Source organism: Piliocolobus tephrosceles, chromosome 12 (genome assembly GCF_002776525.5).
Source record: "Piliocolobus tephrosceles isolate RC106 chromosome 12, ASM277652v3, whole genome shotgun sequence".
Lineage (NCBI taxonomy): Eukaryota > Metazoa > Chordata > Mammalia > Primates > Cercopithecidae > Piliocolobus > Piliocolobus tephrosceles.
The window spans coordinates 42138095-42164389 of record NC_045445.1 but is presented as its reverse complement, the minus strand read 5'-3'; the positions used below and the strand labels follow the sequence as shown (position 1 = coordinate 42164389).

The 26295-nt window shown below is 38.5% G+C and overlaps 2 protein-coding genes across 2 annotated transcripts in view; one reads left to right on the top strand and one right to left on the bottom strand.

Annotated features, from left to right (window-relative positions):
• TRPC5 (transient receptor potential cation channel subfamily C member 5) overlaps positions 1–26295 on the bottom strand; it is a 298874-nt gene that overhangs the window by 115251 nt on the left and 157328 nt on the right. The window contains exon 3 of the mRNA XM_023203039.1: positions 22837–23358. Coding sequence (XP_023058807.1) covers positions 22837–23358 — 522 coding nt within the window. The remainder of the gene's footprint in view (positions 1–22836; positions 23359–26295) is intronic.
• Positions 10699–11034, top strand: TRPC5OS (TRPC5 opposite strand). Its single transcript, XM_023203127.1, has one exon. The coding sequence runs from the start codon at positions 10699–10701 to the stop codon at positions 11032–11034; it is 336 nt and encodes a 111-aa protein (XP_023058895.1).

The window sequence follows — 26295 nt, the reverse complement described above, 5'->3', positions numbered from 1 at the left end:
GCCTTTGAGGAATTGCCACACTGTCTTCCACAATGGCTGAACTGATTTACACTCACACTAACAACGTATAAGCATTTCTTTTTCTCTGCAACTTCACTAGCATCTGTTATTTTCTGACTTTAATAATAGCCAAGAATTCAGGTTCTTATTCTTGTTCTGCTACTAATCAGCTGTGCAATCTTGGCGAGTCAGTTACCCTCTTTGGTTCTTCATTTCCTCAACTGTAAAATAGGTATAATCCTTGCTACAGAGGATTATTTTAATTATTTATTTATTTTATTTTTGAGACAGAGTCTCACACTGTTGCCCTGGCTGGAGTGCAATGGTGCGATCTCAGCTCACTGCACCCTCTGCCTCCCAGGTTCAAGCAATTCTCCTGCCTCAGCCTCCAGAGTAGCTGGAATTACACGTGCCCACCACAACACCCGGCTAATTTTTTGTATTTTTAGTAGAGATGGGGTTTCACTATGCTGGCCAGGCTGGTCTTGAACTCCTGATCTCGTGATCCGCCTGCCCTGCCTTGGCCTCCCAAAGTGCTGGGATTACAGGCATGAACCACCGCGCTTGGCCACTACACAGGATTATTATAAGTTAATGTATGTGAACATATTTGAGGATATAATTACCAGAAGAAAGAAACTATAAAATATTGGAATGAATTACCAAGGGATGCTATGGAATGTTATTTTGAAATCATTAAAAACAGAAGGGCCTTTCCTTTGGTGGACAGGCATTAAGCACATTTGCAGGCAGAGGGAAGCAATCTGTAATCTGTGATCATCTTTCCATGTGGTAAAATAAACTAACCTGTTCTTTCTTGGCAAGCTGGCATTTGCCACAGAAACATAGAGGAGGCCACAACTGGTGCTTCGTCTTTCTCTTATCAAATTTCTGAGATATATTTCTGAAGTTAGGGACTAAATCCAGGCTAGGATGGTATGAAGTAAAAAGTACACAAAGATATCTGCATAATGCTCTCCTTCTTATCCAAATGATTCACAAAGGAATACTTGAAACTTTGGATTAGTTTGGGTGAAGTCACGCTAGACATAGGATAATGGGCCTTTATTGTCTTGTCTCAATGACCTTGCCAATTACTTTCCAAGTGAATGTTTCTAAAGATTTAATGCTTCGAAAGAATCATTGTCACAATATCAGGTGGAGGGCATTCTCTGTGTAACTGGCAGTATGTTGGAGGCATAGTCAATGTGTAGCTCACAATGGAGTTAGCTTTCACCAGGCCAGGAGTGGTGCATGTGAGCTACAGTCCCACCAAAGCTTGAAGCCAGAATAAGGAAGTGCTTCAGAGGAAGTTAGACTAGGAGGATTTGCTAATCCTCAAGGATTCTCCACAGTCTTTGATTGTCCTTAGGACTCCTGAAAGGGTCATTGGTGAACTACAGCTTCAAGACAGTCCTGTTCCCTCACATTTTTACCCAAGCTCAAAGTCGTCATCGAATATTGGTTCTAACTCTGAGATGAATTGTGTCTCTGGCATGTCCTTCCAGTTTTTGTAATGCCTGCAGCCATCTCTTCTCCTGCCTTCCATAGGTAGCTATTCACTAGTCATGATGTACCACATACTATTTCCTAGATCCTGGAATTTCTCCAGTGCAATTATATTGGCTAGCATTTATTAGGTGCTAATTATGTACCAGACACCATTTTAAATTTGTTGTGCTAACTAACTAATGTAATTCTCACAACTGTCATTATCTTCATCTTACAGATGAGGAAACTGACACAAAGAGTAGCTTAGCAACCTTCTAGTTAGTAAGTGGTGAAGTTGAAATTCAAATACAGGTTTTGTTTTCTGTTTTCTTTCTTTTTTTTTTTTTTTGGATACCAGATCCTATCCTTATAACCACTGGTATCATTTTATATCTCTCCCAAAAAGCATATACAAACAAACAACCACAACTTTTTTTCCCCCTCTCAGAAGGCTGAAGAAAGACTTGGAAATAGAACCCCTGTTCTTGTTACCTCCAAGCTCTGTTTTTATTTCCCTTATTTTAGACCCTGTCATCTGCACTGTAATATTTGAAAACCAAAAAAAAAAAAAAATCTTTCTAGAAGTATTACATCTCTTTCCAGACTCTCTAAGGGCCTGGGAGCATCTCATAGCGGCCAAGCCTCAGGGACAAGCCTGTGTAGGGTCCTACCAGGTTAAGATCGAGTGTCTGTCCTCATGTTTGAACAGTATTTTGAGGAAACACTGTATCTGTCTAGGAAAATAACCAAGATGTATTTTCAAAAGTGGTTGTTTTTCTCTACTAAGTTGTTTTTCTGAAGAGTAAGCCAGTCTGATTTTTCTCTGAAGCAATGAACAAATTTGGAGGAGGAAAGAAATTCAGTAGAGTTTGGTTTAAATTGACCATAAGGACATTTCCTACTCCCCCTTTTTTTAGTTTTAGTTTTGAATTTTTCATATATTTTCAAGAAGGGGCCATGTTTAGCTCCTCAGCTGCACAATTCTTTCCTTTCTTTCTTGATAAATTAAAGATGCTTCATGGGGATTTTTAAATGTCAGATCCTATAACAGGCAAATGCTGTATTGCACACAGTTATTTTTTTAAAGGCAAAAGTTTGTAGCTTTTTCAAAAAGAGTTTAAAGTGTAAATACTGTTTTTTGTTCATTTTATGAACAAAAGCCCCTAGAGATGCTTCTGTTATGTCAAGATTGTGAAAATTTGCCCTTTGTGGATAAAGTTCTCTTGATGTTTCCTCAAGGGGTGAAGAGGGCAATGAGAAGTTATATGTCTGTAGGTGTTTTTTTTTTTTTTTTAAAACAATCTATATCGAATGCATGTATCCAAATGTTACTGTAGCATTGGAGAAGGGAGCACTATGGAAAACAAAATTTTCCTGTTTGTAAATAGGAATCTGGCACCCACCCTCACCAAAGGTGCATTTTAATATTTCCCACATAACTGTCTCTGTTCTCCTTGGATATGAACTAATTTACCTTACCTAATACAAAGAAGCTTATCAACTATAAAGATAGACCCAGAGGATTTGGATTTCTTTGCTTTTTTTCCATCCTACTGTTAGACACTTATTGCCAGTTTTCCAATTAGGAGCATTGCAAAATTGCCGGATAGGACTTTCAGCTAAAAGAAAAATGGTGACTTTTGATTAGTTGTGCAGACAAAAAATGTCAAAAGAGAGAGAGTTTAATAAAAATTTAATGGGGTCAAAGATCTCAGTTACCAGATGGATAGTATGGCCTTTGCCTCAGGGGTCTTTATGAGCTACTTGTAAGATATAGGTTATCTCATCATGTATCAATTAAAAACTCTGCCTAGCCATAAGGGTCTCTTGCCTTAGCACTGCCATGAAGTAGAGAGCCACACAGGCCAAAGGAACTCTCCCCTGCATATTCATACTTCATTCCATTTTCATTAACTTTGATGACTGGCTTGCTGAATCCTGGTAAGACTTTTATCACTGTCTTGCTGTCCTCATTAGTTTTTGTAGGATTGAGGCCTAAAATTTAAAAAATAAAACTATTTTTTTGAGGTATAGCATGCATATAGTAAACTGCACAAACTTTAAGGATGCATATCAATGCTTTTGTTTTTTTAACATATGTGATTATATCAAGATAAAGAACATTCCCAGCACCCCAGAAGGCTTTCTCATATCCCTTCCGAGTCAATAACCCCCTACCCAGAGGTAACCACTTTGTTCACTTCTTTCCCATAGATTTGTGGGCCTGTTCTTGGATTTCATGTAAATGGAGTGATATGATAGCTAATTTTATGCATCTGGTTTATTTCAACATTCTTGTACCTGTATCTTGGTGGATATTTGTACACCCTTTGGTTATATACTTAGGAGTAGCATTCCAGGGTCATGTGATAGAGGTATGATTGGTTTTAGTAGATACTGCCAAATAGTTTTCCAAGGTAGTTGTACCAGTTAACAATTTCACCAGCAATCTATGAGAGTTCCAGTTGTTCCATGTTTTCAGTTCTTGGTATTGTCAGTCTTTTCCATTTTAGCTCTTCTGGTGGGTTTTGCATATCTCATTGTGGTTTTAATTTGCACTTCCCTGATGAGTAATAGTGATGAACACCTATTTATATGCTTATGAGCCATTTGGATATTCTCTTCTATGAAGTGCCAGTTCAATTCTTTTGTATTTTTAAAAAATTAGACTGATTATATTTTTCTTATTGATTTGTAGGAGTTTAAAAAATGTATGAGTGTAGTGGATATAGGTCCTTTGTTAGATATATATTGTGAATATTTTATCCCAGTCTGTGGTTGGCTTTTCATCCTCTTAAGGTGTAATTAATCTTTTCTTTCATGGTTAATGTTTTCTGTCCTATGGGAAATATTTGCTTACCTAAGATCATGAAGATTTTCTCTGGTGGTGTGATCTAGAAGCTTCGTTGTTTTAACTTTCATATTTAGGCCTATGATTCATTTCAAATCATTATTAGTATTATTTTGGTATCTGGCATGAGGTAAGGGTCATGGTTCCATTGATTTGTCTGTCCTTGAGCCAGTACCATGCTGTCTTAATTTCTGTAGCTGTATAACTAGCCTTGATATCTGGTAGCTTATGTCCTTCAATTTGTTCTTCCTGAAGATGTTTCAATATTACTAGCCCTTTATGTATCTTTATGCATTTTGGAATCATTTTGTCCAAATTGCCCTTTGGGAGTGGTTTTGATCTTTTTGACTCATTAGTTTTCCCTTTGTCCCTCTAACTTCAAAATCTAGGTAACCTTTTAAAGTGGAGACCGGTGGCCTGTTTGGGGCAGTTCCCCTCTAGAGGAAGAATTTGTCTCTGAAGTACCAGGGGACTGCAAGAGATTTTCCTGTGCCTTTCCCGCCCAGACACCAGCCCAGAACTCAGGTGACTTCAGGTAAGGAAAACTAGCCCTGCATTTTGGGCTTCTCAAGTTTCCAGCCCATTATTTTAGTGTCTCCCAACTGCCAAAAGTTATGCTCATTTCTCCTTTCCTCAGGAGAGTCCTTCTGCTTTACAGTCAAACTTCATCTTCAACAGTGCCCAGATTAGCAAATGCCACAGGGAAGGAAAAAAGTCCGATTGTCAGTTCACTTAGAAAGGGCTCTTTGCTCTTTGAAATGTTGGTTAATCTCATCCTTGCTTATCGATTTAGCAATTTATCTTATTTTTTTGGTGTGTGTGTGGGTGTTGTTTCTGTTGTTGTTGTTGCAGGAGCGTTCACATCCTGTGTGGAAGCAAAGTCTGCAAATTGTTTAATAGGCTGAGCCTTGATACCCCCATCCCTCTCAGCTCTATCACAGGTGAGTAGTTTATGAACATTTGGGCCAATTCAGTAGGTCAGTGGAAGGATAGATAATGGATATATCCCTGAACCTCCCAGTCACAGATAGTGGGGATTTCCTAGGGGACTAATCTGCCTAAGTCCCATTCAACTTGGAATTCAGCCAGTTTCTAGGGATAGCAAATGACATTAACATTCTCAGTTCTATTTCTGCTTAGGAGAATGAGATGTCAGCTCTGGCCCTGAATAAGGCAGATTTGCTCCTGTAGTCACCTAAATTTGTGCCCTCTAGCATAGGATGTTAGAAGTCCGACCTGGGCTGACATCCATCTCTGCTCCTTTACTTATGTGCTCATGGGCAAATTACCGAATCTCTTTGATCCTCAGTTTTTCCACCTATAACTTCATAGGATGATTTTAGTGTGAGGATTAAATGTACTACAGGTTGAGTATCTCTAATCTCAACATTTGAAATACTAAATGCTTCAAAATCCAAAACGTTTTGAGCACCAACATGACACCTTTGCTTTCTGATGGTTTCGCGTACACAAACTTTGTTTAGTGCACAAGATTATTAAACATATTCTATAAAATTACATTCAGGCTATGTGTATAAGGTGTTTATGAAACATGGATGAATTTCATGTTTAGACTTGGGTTCCATTCCTAAGATATCTCATTATGTATATGCAAATACTCCAAAATCTGAAATCTAAAACACTTCTGGTACCAAGCATTTTGGATAAGGGATACTCAACCTGTAATATAAGAAAAGTGGATTTTACAGTCCTTCATACACAATAGGTCTCCCATTAATGTGACAATTTATTAGAAAATTTTTTATGGGCACATCATTGCATCTGACATATGCTTTCAGAGGCTGGGGATTGTGCTTGGTTACTTTTTTGAAGGGAGTAAAACTTACATATAGCAAAATGTACAAACTTTTAGAGTACCATTCAATGAGTTTTGATACATGCATACTCCTGTGTAACCCACGACCTTATCTAAACATGTTCACTACCATCACTCTAGAAAGTTCCTTTATGCCCCTTCCCAATCAGTTCCTACTCCCATAAATGCAACCACTATTCTGATTTTTTTTCTACATAGATTATTTTGCATTTTCTAAAATTGTGTATGGATGGAATCATACAGCATGTAATCTTTTGTGTCTGGCTTCTTTCATTAAGTATAACGTTGATTATTCCTCCATGTTGTTGTCCCTGTCAGTAGTGCCTTTCTTTTTATTGCTTATCAGTATCACGTTGTGTGACTATACCACAGTTTGCTTATTCATTCTCTTCTTGATAGATACCTGAGCTCTTTCTACTTTTTGGTGATTATGCATACAACTTCTATAGCTATTCTTGTAAAAGTCACTTTGTGAACTTTCACTTCTCTTGGGTAAATACCTAGGAGTGGAATTGCTGGGATATAGATAGGTATATGCTTACTTTTATAGGAAACTGATAGATGTTTTTCCAAAAACATAATACGATTTTATACTCCTACCAGTAGTATAAATGTGTGTGAGAATTCTGGTTCCTCTACATCTTTGTCAATATTTGATGTTATCAGTCTTTAATTTTAGCCAATCTACTGAGTGTATTGTGGTATCTTAGTGTGATGTCAATTTGCATTTCTTTGATTACTAATAATGTTGAGGATGTTTTCATGTGCTTATTAGCTCTTCATTTGAATTGTCTGTTCTGATCTTTTGACCATTTTTAAGTTGGGTTGTTCGTCTTTTTATTATTGAGTTGTAGGGATTCTTTATATATATATATATATATAGACACACACACATATATAAATATATATCTGACAGTGGACTTTCAACCAGAATATATATATTCTGTTATATATTTATGTTGTATACATATGTTATATATTTTCAACCAGAATATATATATTCTGGTTGAAAGTTCATTGTCAGATATATATTTTGTGAATATTTTCTCTCAGTCTCTGGGTTGCCTGTTCATTTTATTAACTGTATGTTTTGATGAGTTGGTCCATTTTTGTATCCCCTGTTTCCCACATGCATGATTGAAGCTTGATAATATTTACTGAATGAATGTGCTGAAAGTTGTTCCTCCCTCCCTGCTTCCATTATTTCGTTTTTTCAAAGACACTTACTGATTACATACTATGCTGGCAAGCACTCTTCTGTTCTTTGGGGATATAGCAGAAAACAAAACAGACAGATTTCTTAGTCTCATGACAATTACATTTTAGTCTATATGTATGTGGGGGTAAGGTGAGAGATAGAAAAACAAATAATTAAACAAGAAAATATGAGCTAGCTATAGATACCATCATGCAAAAATGAAATCTGTGTGTAATGGGAAAGGGATGATTAGGGGCTTTACCCAGGTTGAGGGGTAAGAAATCTGAGGAGGTGATATTAAAGTAGATATCAGAATGACCCGAAGTCATTCCCCACTCCTCCCCCACCAAGGAGAAAGGAATCCCAGGCAGAGGATATAGCCAATAAAAAGTCCCTTGAAGTGAGTTAAGGCTAGGCATAAACTATCCAAAATACCCCTTTAGGCTAGCTGAGGTGTCCAGAGTTGGTTGCTTTGGAAATTACCATAACTGGCATAAGCTGATGCTACACTCTTACTCTTTCTTATTATTGGAATACTTAGCAGTTTCTTCAAGTTTCTTCTTGCCCTCTCCTCACCCTCTAGTTGCTAAGTTCTAAGATGGTTTGAGAATAAAAATGGTGGATCAGCTAATACAAGGGTCTAGAAAGTTAAGGCAAGGTCATTAATTGTTTTTCCCATCAAAAGCGACTGAGTTCCCCACCCCACACAAAAAATCAAGGGCCACATAAAGTAATAAGTAACTACATTTGTCTTATAAGAGAGCAAAATATGGAATGTTCTACCTCTCTGCTTTTTATGTTTAGGTTGTGTAATGTACAACTCAATAAATACAATGAAAATTTGATGAATCAAATATAATTTATTCCAGTTTTTTCCCAGTTTTAGGAGAGAGATACAAGAAAAGATGATGGAAAAGGGTAAGAGTAGATGGAGATAGAGAGGGTGTGAAATAGAATGAAACACATAGGTGAATAAATGGAAGCATATTGACCAAGAGGAGGAATAAAAGAGTCCCAGAGGCTGATAGAGAAGCTGAGAAAAAAAACTGGGTGAATGGGAAGTCAGAAGTTAAATAGGTTTTGTGTGAGGGTGTTCCTGTCATCTTCTTGTGCCTTTGGGCTGTATATACCATATAGTAGTTATTGCTTCCTTTGAAAAATGTGATGGTGCACTCTAACAATATTTAACACACATCTTTCTTCCGTGTTTTCCTTCTGATGAGCTGATGCATGTTCTAAATAAATGCCGAATTCCTTTCCTTGATTTCTCTCCATATTTTCTTTCATGAGACGTTTTTCTCTTAAACAAACAGATCCTTTGAATTAATAAAACAAACTGCTCTGCCTCTAGTACCCATTCTCCTGTATTCCATATGGAAAGTTGCCTCCAACAAAATTGTGCCTTCTGGTCATTGTTGTTGTGACCCTTATCATCAGGGCAAACCCCATGTCTACTGGTAGGATTTTGGACAAAAAAAATGTAGTGATCTTACAGGATTTATACTAAGTGGAAATAGTATACAACTGAGTGGGTCGAAAAAGGCCCTGTGGAGACCAGCAAGCTCTGTGCAAATCACAGACCATCTGGCTGATGATTTTCTGTACTCCAATAAATATCCAACGATTACAGTCAGCTGAAAGTGAAGTCTGTGGCTTGCTGGGCCCCACTCTGGTCAGAACTGCTGAAAACTGGGCAATAATAGACTTGGTAGAATCCTAAAGGAGTTATATAGATGACTACCTCCTAAGGCTTTCAACTAGGAAAAGCCTGATTAGGGCTGGAGAAAGAAAGTTAGCCCAATTTGCAGAATTAACAGTCAGAAATTTAACATGTGGATATAACCAAGAAAAAAAAAAAAAAAAAAAACTGGCCAAAGGTACATAGCTACACTGATCAGCCATACAGAACTAGACTATTGCAGGAAATACAATCTGGTGAAGGGAGATATGAAAATAAATTTGTGAAAGGAATTTAGAAATTCTTATAAAGACATGTATCAGCTCATTAGAATGGAAAAGCAGAATAATCTATTTGGAATGAGAGGGGAGATAATCTAGGCCCCCAAAACTAATGTAGACCCTGAAGTTTTGGGGACTCTTAGTTTCAACTCAGCTCCCTTTTCAGTTCAATTTAAGGTTGTAGGATGGGCTTGTGAAACCTCAGGGCATGTGGGCATATATGTACCAGGTTAGCAGAGAAGAAAGAGTTAGAAAAACTGAATCAAATAAACAAGTGAGTAAGAAATATGAGATATGTCAAAATACTAAAAACTTCCTGCATCCTCAACAGGTTCACTTTAAGTGTGGTGGGGTGTGGTAAACCAGACAAATGTAGCAGGTAAATTATACTGAGTCAATATCTAGATTTTCAAACAAATAATATTGCCTTACACAAGTATATACTTACTCAGAAAGTGGATTTGCAAAGAGCCCACCAGAAATGCAGATGAAAATAGTACAACCATAGCTTTAGATAAAGTTGGAAGAACTAGCTGCTAGATATGGAAGAGGGGCAGTAATAGGGAATTATCAAGGAACTAGTTTTATAACTGAAATTCTCCAAAGTTTGGCAAAATACAGAGAATATAGGACTTTTACTTACCATAAACTCCCCAGGCTGCAGGGCATCTGGAAATTTTAATGAATGGATTCCAAAAAACACAGAAAGAATTCAGCAGCAACAGATAAATGGCAATGAGGCAAAGGTGCTAATAATTGACAGACCCTGAGTGAGTATATCCTTCCTCAAATGAGATGTTCAGGAAAGACAGACAAACTGCCTATGCTTACTTTTCTACCAAATCTCTTAACAAGAGATAAAGACCATGAGGTTTTCAAAGGAAAGAGAAGTAGTAGAGCCTCACAAGGCCAGCAACAAAGGAGGGGCTATAGTTAGACATATCATTTCAACCTTAACGGCAATTCTTGATGGGGTAACCAGTAGCTGTAGCCTGTAGGATGGATAAAGGCTCAAAGACACTAATCTTTATATCTCTCTTTTTTATTATTAGGTCTGCTTTGCTGTTTTCTCTTGGCTGTGACAGTCCGCCTGATGGTTATTATAATAGCAGTTCACCACTAGTACAAACAAGAGTACCATATATAAATTCTGTGCACGGTTTACCAACATCATCAAAAAGTTATATTGTTCTACTGTTCTCATTCTGTACTTGATCAGCATCATAATCATATCAACATCTTAATTTCTGGCCTAAACCAACCACAGAACCATTGTTAGCCCCTTATACTATCCATTGTCACCAAGAGTCCATTTGCTAGAGCTTGTAGTGATATTTTATCTATTTAGAAGAGCACTGCAGCATGGATTCTGTGTCATTTCCTGTACTCATTGATGGACTTGTTGCTTGTGTAGCCCAGTTAATAAGAATAGCTGATGAGCTTTTACAATTCATTATACAAGTACAAGAAGTTCCTTATGTAGAAGAAAATGGTAGAGCAGAAGAGACTGAAGCAGATGCACCTCTTCCTGAGGAGCCTTCACTACCAGATCTCCCTGATCTCTCAGACTTAGACTCAATACTTACACCAAGAGAGGATGAAGACCTAATATTTGATATAGATCAGGCTATGTTAGACATGGATAACTTATATGAAGACACAGTCTCTGGTATAAATGATGACTTAACAAGTGACTAAGACCCAGTTTCTGCCCCCGCCCCCAGGGATGTGAAAACTGATCGTTTCTCTGTTTCAATATGTTCTTATTTTCTGTATATTAGCAATATGTGTTTTCTCACAGTTCTGCACATTTTCATTACTAATAACCCATATAACAAGTAAGATTTGATTTACTTCTAGCAAAAGCTGATCTTTTTTCCTCTTTGTTGTTATTCAAAAAGTTCTGGCTTTTGCCATGTAGGTCTGCCTTTACCTGTACTTACTGTCATGCTAGAATTTTTGATGATGGGAGCAAACCACAGTAAAGAAAAGAAATTCCTCACCTAATTATGGAGGGGAGAACTGACAAACTCTATCACATCTGGGACTCATTTCACTGGTCTCCAATGAATGGAAATGAAAAGGGGAATATCCCCCAGGGTAGCATCACAGTAAATGAATACATTCACATTAACAAGACAATGTTGGGATGCTTTTATTTGAAAGGATATAACTCCTAACTTATCCTTTTAGACAGCATGTGTCCAACTAAAAATGCTATAGCAGACTAAGGGAGGTAATTTTAAAAGAGCACTATCTACCAGATAATAAAAGTGCAGAAAGGTTTTCAAATGACTGTTGCCAAGGAGAAAACTGAAAAAGCTGGGACCAAGAGTTCCAATGCAGGACTGTTCTTGCACATTCTGACCACATTGCAGGTACTTTGCACTATTATTCCCCAAATGGAAAAGGCACACTATACCAAATAATCAAAGAGAGAAGTAATAGAAGGGCTAAGGAAAGCCCTAGAAGGACTATTCACCAATGGAAAGACAAACACTCACCATATTGGACTAGATATCTGTGGACTAGATATAGTCCTTAGGCATCAAAGCAGGACGATGCTACAACCTCATAATATGTGGAGCTGGCTGGGCCCTTGTTTGCTTGGGTCACCTGGACAGATTGTACTGTAATGGTACCTCAGGAACCAGATAAGATATATTCCAGTGTTTACTTGATTCTGTAATTGTATGTAATTTATCCACACTGGATGTAGATAAAATATATCTTCCTGAATACAGCTTAATTTAAAAAGAATGGTTAATAGGCTTATTACAGTGAATCTGCTGCAACCTCAGCCTAGAAATATTTACTGTTGAGAGATAGGTACGGTAATGAATTTAGATAAAATATGGGTTGGTATTTAGCCACAATAATTTTGCATATGCCAGAAGGGGAAAATGGAATAGTTGAAGGACCCACAAATCAAAACAGAAAGGGACGAAAAAAATATGCAGGAAATTTACTGACCATACCAATTGCATGCCATACAGTACCCTCATTTTTATTTGGAAAAATAGCTACCTTTTAGACAAGCCCATGGACACTATGGCCCTCCTTCCGACAGAATGACCATTGCATCTCATGACATGGGCAACAACTAGATAAAGATATAGAGGTATATCACTAGACAATGTGTTATATACAAACTGCAAAGAAATGAGATGTAGAAGGAAATCCACACTGGTGGAAATCGGACTATAGCAATTCATATAAAGGCCTAAAGCATATAGTCAAAAGGATTAAAATGATGTTTAACACAGATGACTTCAGAGCTAATCTTTGAAAATCAGAATTTATGGAACTATTCAACATATTAATATGAGAACTTTCTATAATAGACTACTATGTGAAAGGATTGATAAGAGTAGGTGAGGATTCAGGAGACTTAGAGGAGCAAAGAAAAACACAAATAGGAAAAATAAAAATTATATCATAGAACAACAACTGGATAATTAAAATCCACATGGGATAGCAGATTGAGAGATTTTACTGCCACAATCACTGGACAAACTGAACCTTACTATCTCGCTTTCCCAGTATAGGGGACTCTAGATATGCAGTTATGTCAAAAATGGCAAATAATTGATGGAGTACAAAGTGACTATGCCAAATTAACCTAAATAGAGCAGTGGGAAAGCAAGGTGAAACAGTTTATCACTCCATCCCATTAGGAACAGTTTTACTAGAAAGGTTAGTGATAACAGTTAAACAAAAAAGTTATACATTTAGTAAATAAGAATAAAAATATGGGAACTAGATAAAAGTTAAAGGAACCTTTGCTTTAATTATAGCTTCAGAAACAGCCAGGGAAGATACACACTCCCCACAAGGATTTTGGAGTTTAGGAAACTGGGCTATAATTTTGTGTCAAAATAAAACTCAAAGCATAAATACCTGGACAAGATCAGAGAACATATCCAAGGAGAAGCCACCAGTCTGCTACAAATTTTATTTGGTGAGCAGTTTAACTGTAGCAGGACAGACCTGGTGCTCTTAAACATGATAGATCCCAAAGGGTAGCTATTCCTCCGAGTAGAACTTTGGAATATGGACTTTATAACAATTCTACAACAGATTAATGTAAGCTTGTTAAAACTGTTAGTGTATTATAAGAGAACACAAGTAACCATACTAACTCAAGGAGGTCATGAAACTACATCAAGAGAAATCCGTAAGACTACTCTAGACCTTGAAACAGGACAAAGATTTGAACCAGCCCATAAGACAGCCCATAATGTTTAATATAGTCCTTAGGCATCAAAGCAGGAAGATGCTACAACCTCATAATATGTGGAGCTGGCGGGCCCCTTGTTTGCCTGGGTCACCTGGACAGATTGTACTGTAATGGTACCCCAGGAACTAGATAAGATATATTCCAGTAAACACTTGATTCTGCCTTGATTCTGTAATTGTATGTGCTTAAGGATTGTTAAAGTATGACACCTGCTCCAAGGAATGGATTGTTGTATTAAATATGTTTTCTCTATGGAGCAGAATTAGAGTTAATAGTGAAAAGAAATGTTTAGGAAATAAGACAATGCTTAGGAACAAGAACTAGTGGGGACGGTGTTTTCAGGAGAGAGAAGCAAATTAATAAATTGTCATCAGTTATGCGACTGTTTACGATGGAAAGCCATGATATGGAGTTAGTTTCTAAACAGGTTTATGAACAAAGCCCTATTTTTGTCCTCTGCAAATTAGCCAATCCTAAGATGTTGCTATAAATAGCTGGTAGGCAATTGACATAAGTCATATATCTGAAAGCTCAATTAGTTGGAGAATTATTAACTAGTTTAGTCCACTGATTGGATGTCTCTGATTGAAATCCTGCATCTCCTCCAGGAGAATGGAGTGAGTGGCCGATCCTTTATGCAAATTAGCCCTTTTCTGTATCTTTTTAAGACCAATGCTAAAGCCAATTATTATATAGCATGGCAGAAAAGAGAGGGGCTCATCATTCTGAGACAAGCTTAAAGGTGTGAAAATCAAGGAAGATAGGCTGGTAGATGGCATTAGATTAGGTAGTACAAATTTTCATCTCGATTTGCTTGGGCTAAAATATGTGGGGAGTTGTGCCTATATAAATTCTTATGTGTGATGATTACTGCTAGTTATTATCTTATGATTGTTTAAAATCTGTATTAGCTATTGATCTAAACCATTTTATTGTTTTCTTTCAAGAGATTTTAACTAATAAACTTTCATTCACAAATCAAAAAAGGTGTGGTCATCTTAAAATACCTGGTGGTGAATTTGGAGGCTACCAAATGGGCACACAAGAACTTCACTCAACATAAGGTAGCAGAGCATAGTAAGAGAGAATGTTGTACTAGGAGTCTGAAGTTCTACTTCTGGCTTTGTCAGATGATCTTAAACAAATCTCTAAACATAGTCCTTTCTCATTTGCAAAATGAGGGTTATTAATAAATTTTCTGCTTAACCTTCAGTGATAATAAGGAACAATTGAAATAATGGTTTTCATGGCATGACATGTCTGACATTGAGACAATATATGAAATCAGGACTTTTCAGGAATATCTGAAAAATGTGCATGCATATATTCATTGCAGCACTATTCACAATAGCAAAGACATGGAATCAACCTAAATGCCCATCAGTGACAGACTGGATAAAGGAAATGTGGTACATATACAACATGGAATACTATGCAGCCGTAAAACAGAACGAGATCATGTCCTTTGCAGGGACATGGATGGAGTTGGAAGCTATTACCCTCAGCAAACTAACGCAGCAACAGAAAACCAGAAGCCAAATGTTCTCACTTATAAGTGGGAGCTGAACAATGAGAACACATGGACACAGGGAGGGGAGCAACACACACTGGGGCCTGTTGGGGGCTGGGGTGGGGAGAGGGAGCATCAGTAATGGATTCCCAGCTAATGGATGCTGGGCTTAATACCTAGGTGATGGGTTGATCAGTGCAGCAAACCACCAAGGCACATGTTTACCTATGTGACAAACCTGCACATCCTGCAAATGTACCCCAGAACTTAAAAATTAAAAAGAAAATTCACCCATCTGCAAAAAAACGTTTGTATGACAATACCTGAAAGTCTATTTGACATGAAATAATTATCCAATAGTTTTACACCTATTTTCTAAGAGATTAAAACTTTCTTATTCTACTTCATGCCAAAGTTAGAGTTTGGAAATCAGCTATTGTTTCGTTCTTTGGCGCTTTTTTTTTTTTTTTTTTTTTTTTTTTTTTCCAAATTGAATTCTTTTGGGGAGTCTACTTGCTTTCTAGTAGGAGTAACAATGAGGAAAAAAACAATATGAAAAAGCCCTTCAGGAAATAATGAATTATATTCTATTCAAGGCTAAGATTTTGTTCCTGAGGGGGTTATGTAACTCTGAACGTTATTAGCCCACTATGATCCAACTTGATTTTTATGATTTTTTTACACCAAAGCTGACTGTTGTGTTTTTGTACTGACAGTCTTATCTTAATAGACTAGATGTACTTAGTGATTCCTCTTGGGAATACTTCTTATATTTTTTTTAGAGATCCTACTCTCTCCAGCCCATATTTAAAACTGGGTTTCTTCTGTCTCCTTAACCCTCAGAAAGCTCACAAACCAACCAACAGAAAATCCCTAAAGAAAGAAAAAATAACTTCTAGTTCCTGAAGTTAGTTATTTGTGAATTACTTGTATTGATAAATAAAACTGTCGGTTTCCAGTATCACATCTCTTCAGCATAATAAATAATCCTTGAAGGTGATTGCCATTATACTTATGAAGGTTGGAACTGCATTTTACAAGGTAAGGAAAATCACTGAAGTCTTTATACCTGGTCACAATTTCATCTTAAAAGACCCTAGAAAAATGCTGAAAGTGGCCAGACGTGGTGGCTCCCAGCACTTTGGGAGGCTGAGGCGGGTGAATCACGAGGTCAGGAGATCGAGACCATCCTGGCTAACATGGTGAAACCCTGTCTCTACTAAACACACAAAAAATTAGCTGGGCGTGGTGGCGGGCGCCTGTAGTCCCAGCTACTCGGGAGGCTGAGGCAGGAGAATGGCGTGAACCTGGGAGGCAGAGCTTGCAGTGAGCCGAGATTGCACCACTGCACTCCAACTTGGGTGACAGAGCGCGACTCAGTCTCAAAAAAATAAAAAAATAAAAAAAAAGGAAAAATGCTGAAGGCATCTCAAAAGTTAATTTTAAGTTTACCCCAAATATTCATATAAGGTGGACAAGGGGGCCACGGTTATGAAACACAACTTTAGTGTTTCGGATTCCTCTAATCAAAGACGTCATTAACTGGCTGGGCGCGGTGGCTCATGCCTGTAATCCTAGCACTTTGGGAGGCCAAGACAAGCAGATTGCCTGAGCTCAGGAGTTCGAGACCAGCCTGGGCAACATGGTGAAACCCCATCTCTACTAAAATACAAAAAAATCAGCCAGCACTGTAGTGGGCGCCTGTAATCCCAGCTACTCAGGAGGCTGAGGCATGAGAATAGCTTGAACCTGGGAGATGGAGGTTGCAGTGAGCCAAGATCATGCCACTGCACTCCAGCCTAGGCAACAAAGCGAAACTCTGTCTTAAAACAAAGGTGTGTTATTAACAAAATCTGTTGTTGAAAGCACATAAATACACATGCCTCTATATTATGACAAATTCTGGAAATACTGGTCATTCTAATACCTTTATTCTTACTTAAACTTGGGGGAACATGCCTTTCTTGAAACTATAACTTCTAAATTTTTAATGTAAGCAAACCCCTAACTTCCAGCTTTGGAAAATCAGCTCTGTTGCAGCTCATTTTTTGGAGAAAAAAAAATGTTTTGTGTGAAATACAGCTTTTAAGCTCAAGTTTTAAAAAGACGTGTTGTCTATTTGAAATTTAAGATGTGAATGGGCTTATCTTTGGGTCCTTATCCCGGGTGCCGGAGTTCTTGATGCTTCTCCTCCACAAACCTCTACTCATTGGGAAAATTTCCATTTGTACTGGGTATTTCTTCATTTTTTCCCCAGTTGGAATCACAGCACACTTTAAAAGATTTAGCAAGGTGTCATCAGGGATGGCACTAGAGAGTGGAGAAGTAGTGCATCTGCTCTGTCTTATTCCTGATTACAGACATTGAGGAAGTAATCCTATCTATCCTTGAAGACAGAACCTCATGGTCCAACTGTTATTAAGCATGGAATCAAGTGGAAAAGACAACTTTTCTCTTTTAGCTCAGTTATTTCATTCTCATCTAGAGGCAGTTTCTCTTTGAATAATTCTGATCCTGGGAAATAATTCTTGTCCATTCTCCTACAGTCTTTAGGGTATGAAGGTCATTTGAAAAAAAAAAAATGTCCTTTTAAAAAACGTTTCCTTCTTGGTTTGGGGCTCCCGATATGTAACCCTCAGGGAAAATGTGTTCCTCTAAATCCTGGAGTGTGACCCATTTAAGATGTTAATATGTGTTTTTCTTGATGAGTTAGTACACATAAACTATATGCCTTCAAAGAATTTGAGAAATTTTGTCTAATATGGAAAAGCTGAGTTAATTGCCATAAACATAATGGAAACATAGGACTGGCGTGGTGGCTCATCCCTATAATCCAAGCAATTTGGGAGGCCCAGGCAGGTGGATCACCTGAGGTCAGGAGTTTGAGACCAGCTGGCCAACATGGTAAAACCCGTCTCTACTAAAAATACAAAAATTAGCCAGGTGTGGTGGTGCATGTCTGTAGTTCCAGATACTAGGGAGGCTGAGGTGGGAGGATTACTTGAACCTGGGAGACGGAGGTTGCAGTGAGCTGAGATGGCACCATTGCATTCCAGCCTGGGTGACATAGTGAAACTCTGTCTCGAAAATAAAAATAAATAATAATAATAATGGAAGCATAAAGTTAGGTTTCATTCATTTATTTGCATCAAAAGGAAAGATTGGTTTGTCTAGTTTCATCAAATCCTACATGAGAAGAGTTTATACTGCAAAAATCAAGTGTATTATATAATGTGATAAAATAAAGATCAAAATCATGACGTTTTTATGCTTGTGGTTCTAAGCACACTGTGAGTGTTTCAGTTTTTTTTTTAAAGACTAGATTTTGGATATGTATTGAACAGACTTATCAGTGTGATTCGTCAAATCAAGAACATTTGAGAACGAAGTTCTCACAGACACTTGAATTGTTGGAACCTCAGTAGCTCATATCATTGAGCTAAATTTATATGCTAAAGTTAAAATTACAAAAACACAACTCCAAAAAGGACATTGCTGATTTGTTTAAGAAGTGGGATTGTTCAGCCTTAAACTAGACATGTGAATTGAATAGAGAGAAATTAGAGGCTGTATGCATTTGAGACTCAATGAAACCACATATTTTAAAAAAACTCTAATTCACAGGTTGGGAAGGATTACAGTTTTTTTTTTCCCCCCCTTGAAATAAAGTCACAATTCAGAAGGGATTTATAGAGTTTGATGAGTATAAATTATGTTTTACATTCCTGAAGCAATGCCTTTGGAGTATAAACTTTAAGATATATATGATTTCTCAAGCCTGCCTTTCTAATCAGTGTGGTTTAGTTTGAAGAGAAACTAATTATGTTAAAATTGATGTATAGCTATTGCTAAGATAATTTATCTTGGAAAATTTGGAGCAAAATATATAAATATAAATCTCCAAATGATTCTGAAGTCTCTGGCTATGAGACTAAACTTTAGGCCATATTTGAATTTCAGTGGCTCTATGGAATTATATTCTTTATCACTATTGACATTGAAGTTGACAGTCACTCAGTATCCCAGCTGTATACCTGGAGCTAGAGTTTGATGTGATCTGATTGAAACAATTCAGTCTACTAAATACCATGGTTTTCATTTATTTGATTCACAAATGTCAGTGAATAGCACCAGGCCTAAAATTGTTGATCTTTGCATAAATAGAGTGCTTTTTGAATTACTTTTCAAAAAGTAATTTACTTTTGAAATTACTTGATTTTTGAAATTACTTTGATTACTTACTTTTGAAATTACTTTGATTACTGCTGAATATCCATAATATTGAATAGTTAAGAAGGGCTACTTTGCTAGTGTTATGGATTAAACATAATTTAGCTGGCTGGGCATGGTGGCTCACATCTGTAATCCCAGCGCTTTGGGAGGCTGAGATGAGAAGATCACTTGAGGCCAGGAGTTTGAGGCCAGGAGTTTGAAACCAGCCTAGGCAACATAGTGAGACCTTGTCTCTAAAAATAATAAAAATAGGCTCGGTGCGGTGGCTTACGCCTGTAATCCCAGCACTTTGAGGGGCCGAGGTGGGCAGATCACTTGAGGTCAGGAGTTCAAGACTGGCCTGGCCAGCATGGTGAAACCCCATCTCTACTTAAAAAAAAAAATACAAAAATTTTCTTGGTGTGGTGGTGCATACCTGTAGTCCCAATACTATGGAGGCTGAGGCAGGAGAATCGATTGAACCCAGGAGTCGGAGGTTGCAATGAGCCGAGACTGTGCCACTGCACTCCAACCTGGGTGACAGAGTGAGACTCCATCTCAAAAATAAATAAATAAATAAAATTTTTTAAAAAAGTGGCCTTGTGAAATATGAAACTATACTTAGATAGGTTCACTATTGAAAGTAAAATAGACACTCCCAAACTTGTGCATCTTCAAAAATGAATCCTAGTGATGATGGTTGCACAATGTGAATGTACTTAATTCCACTGAACTGTAAACTTACAAGTGGTTAAAATTTGAAATTTTATATTAGGTATATCTTACCACAATAAAAATTCCACTTCAGTGTACACAGGAATGGACCCTGGAAACAATGTTGGAATCTCTGATGATTAATCAAGAGATCAAGAAGAAATAAGACCCCGGGGCACATTCAGGTTAGTGGGATGATAGTTAAGAAATATATGAAAATACAGTAGCATAAATATATTACGTAAAAACAATGATAAGAAATTATGGAATAAAGAACACAAGGGACAAAGTTTCTGGACAGTAAAAGGACTAAAACAAAGTGGACAAAAGTGATGAGAAGATTAATGAGGGTTGGAGGGCAGTTAATGTATAATACAAAAGTGATTCCATGGTCATGTGACAAGCAGATCCCCATGAGAGTGAGAAAGTCATCACACTGGTTTTCAAATGCAACAGTAACTAAAACTGGCAATTGAAGATCATATGAGCAGGTGGAGTCAAGCCATACAATAGAAGGTGACCTACCAACACAAAATTGATGAAACATTGCAGTGAAATTGTTTGAAAATAAATGCATTCTCAATTTTAAAGAGCATGGGGGCCTAAAATTGTAAAGTTTATCTCATATTCAGCGGGGCGAGGATTGTAAACTTTAGTTGTATTCTGCAATTATCTATTTTTTAAAAACTATTTTATTCCCATTAACCATTCTGTCACTTGGAAGCAATTCATGTTCTAAAAATATCTGTGATTTTCTTTCTCACAGTATTATAACAATTTATGTAAAGTGAAAACACACTGAAACGATAATATACATCTTTAATGGAAATATACACTTATATCAAAGTATAGATACAGCAGACTGTTTAACACAATAACTGATACTTCACATCAACAGCAGGGCTGTGGGAGAGAGGGAGGGATAAGAGAAGGATAGGCCTTTACTATATCTATTACCTGCCATTTTACTGTACAGAATTAGACCATATGCCACGAGTCCTCCATGTGTAACAATAAAAATGAATAATTTTAACAGCTAATGGTAAATTTTTTTTGAGATAGAGTCTCACTCTATTGCCCAGGCTAGAGTGCCATGGCACAATCTTGACTTACTGCAACCTCTGCCTCCCAGGTTCAAGTGATTTTCATGTCTCAGCCCACTGAGTAGCTGGGATTACATGCACCTGCCACCATGCCCAGCTAATTTTTGTATTTTTAGTAGAGACTGGGTTTCACCACGTTGACCAGGCTGGTCTCGAACTCCTGACCTCAGATGATATGCCAGCTTTGGCTTCCCAAAGTGCCGGGATTACAGGTGTGAGCCACCACACCCCGCTCAGCTAATAGTTATTGACTGCTACTGTATGCTCGGTATTTCGCTATGCATAAGTACATTACCTATTTTATTGTATTTTATTTTATTATTTTATTTTATCTTTACATTTCTCCAGGGAAGTAAGCACAACACCAGGCTTATTGAAATAACTTAAAGCAGGTAAATGGCAAAAATAAAATAAGGGGACTCATAGGTAGGCCTAACCATTTACCACTTCCTCCAGTATAGCCCTTTCGATCTCCATGTTGCTCTTTTTCATTTTTTATCCCTTTCCAGGTTGCCCTGGTATTTGTTTTCTGCCTCATTTTTAAGGCATAGTACTTTTATTTTTGTCTGAGAAAAAGGGACCAGATAAACACACAATGAGGTTTGTCTCAGAGCCTGGATCCATGAAGGAATGGCACTGCCAGTTGCCCTTCAGCTGGCAGGCACCCCTCAGCTGCTTTGACTCCAGGTAGCATGGAAAAGAGATGGAAATGGACATTAAAGTACTTCTGGTGCCATGCACTGAATGCTATATTTTCTTATTTCCCACAATCCCCTATGAAGTGAAGAAACTATTTTCATCTCTAATTTATAAATGAGAAAACTAATGCCCTGAAAATAGGAGTGCGTTTCTTTAGGTCATATAGCTAGTGGGTTAAAATTCTATCCTCAGTAGCTCTGGCTCCACAGTCCCTGCTTTTTCCATGGTATCATGCTGCTTCCTTAAAGGGCTAAGTTAGCCTTGTTAGGAGGCTCTCCCAAACTGTTTGATAAGATGGCATAAAACTACACCTGCTTGATTGTAAACCTTGCCTAAACGGAAAGCAGAGCCTCACCTGTGACCTGCTTGAACTGCCCTCCTTCAAAGAGGTGGAACCTAACATTTTGGAGGTAGGTTCATACCATAGCAGATCCTGCTCCAACCTTTTACTGAACTACAAACCCTGAGTATGACTTCATCTTTCAACTGTGTTTTTTAGCCTTCTCACTAAGGGGCTGCCAGGGATTCAGTTGTGCCAACAATTACCAGCATCCAGGCAGTGACCCTTCTGTAATCACTGCCCACTATGTCCCCAGTATATAGGATAGGATCCTTTGTTATGTGCTATCACAGAACACTGTTCTTTCAAAGTACATATCTTAGTAGGTAACTATATATTCGTTAAAGCGATCATTTACTCTATATCCACTACCAGCTTGTAAGCTCCACGAAAGCAGGGTCAGCGTCTGTCTTCTGTATTGCAAACACTCAGAACAGTGCTCAGTAAGCATTTGTTAAATGCATGAATGCTTTTCCATCAAAGAATCAGATGGTTACTTATCTGGCCATAAAGAAAATACAAAAAGGTGTCTGTGCCTTGGATAAATGGGCCTAGCTGTGAGGCCTGCCCAACCATTTGTTTGTTAGAGAGCGAAATGGTAGAAAAATGTTGATTCTTGCTCTACTGCTCCAGACTTTGGAGGCCTTAAGCTTCCCTGAAAGCAGACATGAGCTCAGCTTACCTCTTTCTGGTGGTATTTGATTGCCACCTTCAACTTGGCCAGGTCATGGTACTTCTGAGGGTCAAGCTCTTCACTGTGGTCATCTCGATGATTGAGGATGATCTCCAGTTCCCTGGAGCTCCGAGCTTGGTCCAGCAGGTCTTTGGCAAAGAGCTTGCACTGCTGAGAGAGCTCCTCATACTCGGCCTTGAACTCATTCTCCACCTTGCTGAGCTCCTTGAGCTCCCAGCCCAGGCGGAAGGCAGTTAGGATGGGGTCCTCACTTGATAAGGCAATGAGCGAGGGGCTTGCCAAAGCCTTATAGATGTTCAGTCGGGAGCGAGAGTGGCGCAGACTGTCTACCTCTGAACTAGACACACACTCCACACAGTTGCAGCGGATCTGGTGGGGCCGTGGGATAGTGACCCGTTTTTGGACAAGCAATTTGATGATTTCGTAGTTGTTGGTGTGGGCAGCCAGCATGATGGGAGTGATGTCCGGTGTGAACTCAGAGAACTGTGTGTCCATCATCAGAGTGGGGACCTACGTACAAGAAATGAGAAGCATAGAAGGGCAGGATTAAAGTTTGGAGAGAGAAGCATAGGTCCTATAAAATGCTGGCAATTCAGGAATGAGAGTCTCCATTCTTGTTTCATTTTTTTGACCTCCTAAACCTTCTTCCTTATAGCTAATGTTTATGGAATGCTTACTGTGTGCCAGCCACTATTCTAAGCACATTACATGTCTTTACTCATTTAATCTCCACAACAACCTTGTGAGGTAAATATTCTTCCCATATGAAGAAGCTGAGACACAGGGAGATTAGTGAACACACCTAAGGTTACGAAGTTTTTAGTCAGCAGAGCCAAGATTCAAACCCAAATAAGACTCTAGAGCCGAGCTCTAGAGTCAAGTTGTCAATTATGCAATGACAGCATTCTCATTTCTGTCTGAGACATACTGGAGAATACAGAGAAGTAAAGGACATTTTTTCCTGACCTCCTGGAGAATTATCTGGGTAGAGCAAACTTACATAAAACTGGTAAAGGTACATAGTATTATCTGCTCAGTTCCAAATGAGCAGTAGAGGCTGCAGGAATATTTATTTGAAAGGTTAACGACAACCAGTAATCTTCAAGACCGTATCATTAAATCAAACCCCCGGGGCTGAAGAGAAGATTCCCTCAAATGATTACATTAACTTTGTGTGTGTGTATATATATATACGTACACACACACACACACATACGATATATGTATAAGTGTATATACACACACACACACACATACATATAACTTCAGGGGGCCAAAGACCAAGGCCAGACAGGGTTCATCCAACTTCCTGTAGGTCCCAGGAAGGTAAAGATAATTCGTTAGGGTCAGGAAGAAGAAGTACTCTGAAAATGAAGACTTCCCGGCTTGGGGAGGGGATACTGATAACAAAAGGACCATTGATAAAACTGCTATGTCCATGATGTAATGTTTAGTGTAAATAGCAGCTATGAAGGTGGGGGCTTCTTTGGGTATTCAGGGGCACTTCTGGGTGAGTGCACAGAACCTGATCAATGAATTAAAAAATCTTTCAACTTTAAAATGTCTCTTGCCAGGCACGGTGGTTCACGCCTGTAATCCCAGCACTTTGGGAGGCTGAGGCAGGCGGATCATGAGGTCAAGAGATAGAGACCATCTTGGCTAACACAATGAAACCCCGTCTCTACTAAAAATACAAAAAATTAGCTGGGCATGGTGGCGGGCGCCTGTAGTCCCAGCTACTTGGGAGGCTGATGCAGGAGAATGGAGTGAACCCAGGAGGCGGAGCTGCCAGTGAACCGAGATCACGCCACTGCACTCCAGCCTGGGCAAAAGAGAAAGACTCAGTCTCAAAAAAAAAAAAAAAAAAGAAAAGTCTCTTTTAGGACCCAGTCTTTTCTCAGTCCAGTAGGGAAACTGAGGCAGCTTGCTAGACTCACAGAAGAGTTGAAGTGTGGTAGGATCTAGAGCTAGAGAAGGGGAGGACTGGAATAGTCAATAGAGGCTTTATGAAGAGGTGAAGCCGAGTATTCAAAACATGGATAGGATTCCAGAAGATTGAGAAATATTGATTTTATTACACTTTAGGAAAACATGTTTTAAAAGTTCATTTTAACTGGGTAGGACAGACCGTGGATAATCGGGAGTCTCATCGAATAGACAAATCATGGGATTTTTGTTTTGTTTTAAATTTTCTTTATCTCTCTAAATGTAAGCAGAGAGACAAATCGTGTTTTAATCAATAAGTTCTTTTTACTCTCAAAACTTCTTTAAAAAATAAAACAACAACCCACAGTTACTGGCTAACTGACAAAGGGATGAGTTACTGTTTTTCAACATCATTGCCTCCCTCCCACCTTGTACGCAGGATTCTCCAACAGGGAAGTGGCCAGAAAACATAGAGTAGTAGAAAGGTGGAGGAGGAGGAGTTTGCAAGAAATCTGTTTCCTTCACTGAGTGCTTGCATCAGTCTCTCAATAGTTGAAAGCTGACCGCATAATGGTCATTAATTGCTAGCATGGAACAGCGAGTAAACATTGTTAAACATTTAGAGGGAGCCGCTACAAACAAGACAGCAGGAAGGGAGCAACTGGCTCATAAAGTAAATTGGACATAGGAAAGAGAAAGGGTAATCTCAGAAATTAACATAAGCCTACAGGCTAAGGAAGAAGTAGGTCTGAGTGGGCCTGGAAATGAACATAAACACCATCAGCATAAAGCCTAGAGTTGGGAGAGATGGGGAAGTGAGAAATTTGTCACAGTCTCCCCAGGAAGAAGAGAGCTCAGATCTGAGAATTCTGCCCTTTCTCTGGGCAGAGGCCTTCCTCAATCTCTGTCTGGGTCTAAAAGTGTTGAGTAGAAGGGAAGAGAGGCTAACCTGTAGCACAGGATTTCCTGGGTTACATTGGGGGTATGGGTCTGCTTCCTACCATGCTATTCCTCCTTCTTCTTCTCTCTCTCTCTCCCCCCTCTTCCTTATTCTTTCTACTTTTCTTACTCTTTTCCTTTCTTCCATGGCAGTGCTGCCAGTCCTGTCCAAGACACACAGCAATACCTGTGAATAGTGTTTAGCCCCACTTGTCTGATACAGCCAAAGGTTGTGGTTGTTTATGCATAGAATAATGAAATGCTTTCTGAAACTATCTGATTATATTGTCTAACAAGAACTTTATGATTCTCCATTTGACTTCCTGAGTACCTAACACCAGAGAGGAAACCTTTTAAAAAGAAAACTGGTCTACAGTGACCAACCTTGCCCTCCCACCCAGACTGTTTTTTTCTCCTCCTATCAGTGTTGCCACTCACAGGTTGCTTTCTGTGTGTGTATCCTTGTGGATTCCCTGTGTGGAATGGTCTCTCGCCCCATTTCTCTGCCACTCAAGGGCCATTGCAAGTTCTGACTTCTTCAATAGCTCCTCCTCCTAAATTTGAGCTTATCTCTTGCTCTCC

Coding starts and splice junctions, on each gene's coding strand:
- TRPC5OS (XM_023203127.1), top strand. CDS start 10,699: ATGGATTCTGTGTCATTTCCTGTACTCATTGATGGACTTGTTGCTTGT.